This window comes from Atta colombica, unplaced genomic scaffold (assembly GCF_001594045.1).
Source record: "Atta colombica isolate Treedump-2 unplaced genomic scaffold, Acol1.0 scaffold198, whole genome shotgun sequence".
Lineage (NCBI taxonomy): Eukaryota > Metazoa > Arthropoda > Insecta > Hymenoptera > Formicidae > Atta > Atta colombica.
Window position 1 is genome coordinate 4527538 of NW_017259291.1, and position 6294 is coordinate 4533831.

At 38.0% G+C, this 6294-nt stretch overlaps 1 protein-coding gene across 1 annotated transcript in view; it reads right to left on the reverse strand.

Moving 5' to 3' along the window:
• Positions 1-5243, reverse strand: part of LOC108686991 (irregular chiasm C-roughest protein-like) — a 125996-nt gene extending 120753 nt beyond the window's left edge. The window contains exon 1 of the mRNA XM_018192538.1: positions 5122-5243. Within this exon, the coding sequence (XP_018048027.1) occupies positions 5122-5243 (122 nt within the window). The remainder of the gene's footprint in view (positions 1-5121) is intronic.
• Between the last annotated feature and the right edge of the window lie 1051 nt (positions 5244-6294).

The following is a 6294-nucleotide window of genomic DNA, read 5'->3' on the forward strand; positions in this document are numbered from 1 at the left end:
GAAGTCTACTTTTGAAAAAAAAAGTCATCTTCAACTTTGCATATTCCCGAACCAGAAAGGGAAATTGATCAGAACTTTTGTTTGCAATTGAATCGGCTTCAGCCGTAAGTATTAACTTTGGCGAGAGTTCCAGATAACTCTCGAAGAATTCTACCGATAATCCTTCTTATGACTGAAATTGATCTTGATACAAAGGAAAACGCGATTGCCAATTTTCGTATAATAATAATGTAGACGTGAATTCAGATGACACAGATTCCTATTTTTTGTCTTTTATATCACTGAAACGTTTAAAAAAACCGTATGAATAATTTTTTTTTAAATATTTATCGCCATCAAAAATGAACCGGGATCATATTGTGACATACCAATTGTGTGAAATATAAAAAAAAACGGGGTGTTAATACAAATACGTGCGAGATTTTGTTTCCATCAGTAAATAGCGATAACGGAATATATCGATTCATTTCATTTATCTGCTAGTACACGAGGTAATTTAGTCCGAAGAGAATTAACAAAAATGAAAGCATAAATGTTGTTAATGTCACAGAGCTATAGTGTATACTGGTGCGGCAACAACTATGCTCTGACGATTATACGATCTGAATTATTCACAATACAATCCGAGCGTAATTCGATCATATGCTGTACGTTTTATCAAGAATTAATTTTCATTCGGAGAACCATAATTAATAGCAATCTGTTAATAATGAGCAACAATAGGGAGAAAATAGTACTGTGTTGGACGGAATACAAGCAGCTTTATTGATCATCATTGACAATGGTTAAATAGAAGGAGAGTTACGTTCATAGGATTGGGATAATGTGCTAAATCACACACGAGAAAGTCAAGCGATTTAATTTAGATGAATGCCGTACATATTCACATATGGCATTCATCTAAATTAAATTGTCCAGCATGTTATTGCGTCAGTTAAATATAACAATAAAATTGGTAGAACCTGGCAATGCTGAGAATGCATTTAATATCACGTTAATAAAATCGCGTTAAATATTTAATATACAGGTTAAATTAATTTTTCTCGATTTGGATTTCTCTATATTTATAATTTGTGTACAAGATGATATTACATTACGTGTCACGAAAATTCCAAAGTGACAAGAGCAATCAAACGTTTTATTGCAAACGAACCGTGATATTAAACTAAGATTTCTATGAGATTTCTATGAGATCTCTACACCTTCCTCTCTTCCTAAGTAATCTCTGTTATTCTTCCGTCCAAGTGTTTTTCTAACGCATTTTCATCTGCCGGCAGATTGGTACGACGGATTCGTTGCTATACGAATATTAAATCTCTATCCGTCCTCCCTCACCGACTGTCTAAATTAAAATTCCATCTTGTCGCACCTACGCGCTCGCGACTTCAACGAAACTCTCGTAATCTGGTGTCTTGCAAAACTCTAGAATTTTTTTCTCTCGATGAACGTTGAAAAGAAAGATGAACCCTTCCTACGTGGCTTCGTTATCGAACTTATAAAACCTTAGAGATTGAAGTTGTCCTCCCTTCCCTCCCCGTACTATTAAATGGAATTAACCTTCCCAGTGAGAATCTTAAGATTCCGATTGCTCTAACTTCGCGCGTACTATCGTAGAACTTTTGTTGAGTTCCGCCGCGGAACTCATTGCTGCATTCAATCCGCAATTTAGATTTCTCATTAAACGTTGAAAATCGCCGATAGATGCACGCGAGTTAACCGTAGACTCGATCCTAGATCCGAGCTTGCGCGTCGACTTAATTATTAGGGGCTGTTAGCTTATCGTGTAACGTACACATACATAAAGTACATAGAAAGTGTATATAAATGACATAGGACGCGTGGCCGAGCTGCCGCTGTAATCGTTAGTCACAATCCTGACAGGTACGGACGCTCTGACATATTTGAACTCGATTTTTGATTAAAATTTGATGAAAAACTCGATTTAATCGCATTCAATTTTCCGATTAAATATTTCAAAAAGCAAATCTGATATTATATCTTTATCTCTATTACACAAATGTAAATTTTTCAGCAATGACTGTGCAATGATGTCAACATTGATATCAAATCTTGCATATATAATAACTGTGGAATTAATTAGCGATATTATCTGTTATAAAGCCGCTTAAATCCAAATAGTCAAATAATGGGATTGTAACACTCCTTTAAGAAAGAAAGGGCCACAACAAGAATGTTTCGCGTACAAACGATCCAGAAAAGCTATAAGACTGTTAATAAATTCTGCTTAAGTTTGCGAAAGCTAATCGATTTCATACTGTAAATTTATAGGATCCCAAGCTGTTGCTCAAATATTTCTTTACCAGGGAGCAATGAAGGCAGTAAATGTCCGGCCGATACGATCTATACATCCACGCTTTCAGTAACAAACACGAACACTAGAATATAAAGACATTAACCTGGGAACGCTCGCGCTATGAGCTCTCTGTGCACATATTAGAAACTATTTTCGTGCAACATAGCGGTGTACCGAATATTACGTTATATTCTCTTAGTTACCTTTATTCCCAAATATCTACACTATCTACACTATACTATGCGTTATCTGCATTAAAGAATTCGAATTATAAATTTATTACATATTTACATTCTATCATTAATATATACATTTTATCATAGTTAAAAATTGAATGGATATTTCTATTAACGCGTTAATTTTTCAAAATTTTACATTCGTCATAGTTGAATAATGGAATTAAAATTGATATTATAAATAATTGATACTACGAATGAGACATTGTATCCATAAGTGTAAATATTTATTTGTCATATCATTGAACATATAATATTCTAATAACATATAATATTCTAATAAAATTAGCGAGATTCTCTCTAATAAAATTAGCCTGTATCCGCTTTAGGACTAAATCTTATATCGAATAATAAAGTCAATTCGGCAAATATGATGAAATTTAAATTTGAAACTTGATTCGAAATTTTATATTCGATATGAATTGAATTTATTTCTTGTATATTTTTCCTATTTATTTATCCTATATTTAGTTTTTTTTACTTAATGTACACATCTCTTGATACAGAAAACTGAAAATTGTCGATATATGATTTAACAAGATGTATAAAATGGAAATTAAAAAATAAAAGATGCTTTACAATAGACATATAACGTTTTCGTAGCAATTTTAATCAATCAAAATTTTGACAAATTATTTGCAAGAAAGAGCAAACATATTTATGAAATCAATAAAAGAAATATTTGAACTAGATTCGAGAGCGTTGGATCAAAATTTTATTACTGCCAACCATGATGGTCGGGCTCTAACAAAGACGGACGAGCAAAAAACTTAATCTAAACATCTACCATCTTTACGTTGATTCGTCGGTTTCTTATTTTCGCCGACATCAACAAATCCTCTTTCTCATTAATAGTACGTCGGCCATTAACTCGACCATTTATCATCGGCCGATGTGGCGATCTGGCATCTCTTGGACCTTGGTAGCGCCATATTTATACCGCGCGTATCTGTATCGATCGCGTAAATTTCTTCGGGGGTAACGGCATTTAATTTCACCGCGTGTCACTTAACCCTCCGTCTAGCGGACGGGTCCATTAGGCTCGCACCTATTTCGGGAACTACGTTCGTGTAATCAATTAGAAGAATAGCTTTCTTACGATATTTCACTCTACGATATTTCATGTGAATGTCGTGCGAGACATCAGAAAAATTACGTGAGAGATTCTATTCTTATATAAAATTAATATTTTACTTTTTCACGAAAAAGTTATTATAGCGACGCTGAAATATAGTATCATATTTTATAAGACAAGGATTACAAATGAAATAATGAAATTATGACAAATATCTTATTCAAGGAAAAATTGTAAGATTCAAAAAATAAATTCCCGTTCTCTCTCTAAAGGTTAATATCGTCGTATAGAAATGTATATAAAATATTGTATATAAAATTTAATATTGTATATAAAGTATTTCCGAAAAGCGTGAATCCGATATCACGGTTAAGGGTTAATCTCGATACGAACAAGCACATATCTCGTAAAAGGTTACGTATGTAAAGATTCGCATTTTGTTCGTGTTTGATCTAGTTGCCGAAATTCTCGCGAAAAGTCTCGCGACGCAATGCTAAAATCGTATATCGCGTCAAGTGCAGAATATTGATCTCGTGAATATTTTAAGGCGTCGAACGTATACACGCGCGTATATACACGCGCGTATATGCGCGCGCGCGCACGCTGCGAACGCGGAAACCGTTGTCACTGGAATCCCCATAGATTATTCTGCATTGTGGCAAATGCGAGTAGCGTCGCACGCATGTGCATATGTATAATGTATACATGTGACTAACGTTTACATGTTTTAGATTTAGCGGGTTGGTGCGGGATCAAAAGTGAGTTCTCGCGTAGATACTCACGTTTAATTATGAAACGAGATGCTAAATTTACTTGGAAGAACAATAGCCGTATACGTACGATAGCCGTATAATTTTTCGTTAATTCGCGCGGTTCATTGGCTGTTCAGTTTACGTTTAACAACTATGGTACAGTAATTAAAAAGTCATTTCTCATTTGAAGTCCTTCAAAGAGCATTGAATGCTCTTTCGAAAGTTTTCAAGAAGGAGAAAAAAAATCTTTTATTTCTTCATAAGTATATCGCAGATTAGTATATAATATATAACCTATTAATTCTTATAAAATGAAATGGGATCATTTTTATATATTAGATTTGAAACAGAATATATTATACTCGGTAATGCAGGTTTGTAATAATCATCAAAAATGTGTGTGCATGCAGCGCTCTTTGAACATTTCATGTGTATTTAAATTTATGTGTTTAACTGACGCGATCGAATATTTGATATTTAAAGTGCATGACATGCAATATGCACAAGTAGATTTTGAAAATAAATTGATGATCTTTTAGTATATAATCCATCCTCCAGCTAAATATGTACATACGGTTTAAATAATATATTTTTTTACGTCGCAATAAAGATTCGCACGTGAATGTATATTTATAAATACTTAAATTTTCGACTTAATAATAAACGTCGCAGCTCAAACACAATATTCGATAATTAAGTAATTCCTTGATATCGAAGGAGTTTCTCAAAACGTAAGGTATGTACCTCGTAATCGCGTATACGGAGGATTCCCTGGCATTCCTGATAGCATCGATCGCAGATCGTTGCATCCTCCGCGCTGATTCCGGAGCGAAATCCGTATTGAGCGCACTGGAGTATCCGGCCATCGTAGCTGCGATCGGTGTGAGCACTATAGCGACATATCCTTTAGGGATGAATCCGCCGTAACGTGCACCAAGGAGAACCACTGGTGTATGTGTATATGTATGTGTACGTATATGTGTAATCCGGCACCCGGCGCGGCGCCTCCGACCACCCTTTGCGGTCGAAGAAAACGTATAATCCGCAGTGGTATCCCACGGGTAAAGGGTAACTGTCACACGTGTTACACGTCGCACACACTTGGCATATATACGGGAAGATACAGAGTACGGGAGGCCACGGGGTCTACGCTCGTCTGTTTCCCGTCGGAGATCACGAGCAGACAGAGCCGGCACAATCTCTAAAGACGTATCCCCGATCCATTCGACGAATCTGGATACACCACCGCACCGTGTCAGGAGCCTTTCCCACTCTCACACCAACATTATTCTACCGAACGCACCACTAGAGGGTCCACTGAGGGCTAAGTATCGTCAGGACGAGATCGAAGCACCCTCGGCCGCGAGTCCTCTCGGCGGCGCGCGTCGCTCACCCCGCGGCATCACGACATGTATACTCGCGACGAGCGCGTCCACCGAGAACGCGGTCGCGTTCGTCGGGGATTGGAAACGACGAGAATCCTCCAGGTGCTAAACGCGGACGTGCGAGCGACGTTTCTTCCACACGATCGAACTCTCCTCGTGTCCCCGGGTCCACTCGAGGAGAGAGAGAGAGAGAGAGAGAGAGAGAGAGAAACGAGAGCGCGCGCGATTCGACGTTGCTGACGACGTTCGTTTTGCAGGGTAAGGGTGGCTAAAAGGGGTGAAATCAGACGAGACTATCGCGTCACGAATACGTCGTATCCTACCCGCACGGCAGACAGCACGGAACTACTGGCGGTCCCTACGCGAGCGTAATTCCATCCCCACCGCGCCGATGGCCAGGTTACCCCCACGATAGCGTCGTTGCTACACGCGCCCCTTACCCCCTCCTCAATAATGGGCACGCACCAAGAGCTATCCGGAGCGTGACACACGCTTACGCTTCTGGTGGGGGCTACAGTCGCGTGGCGGCGGC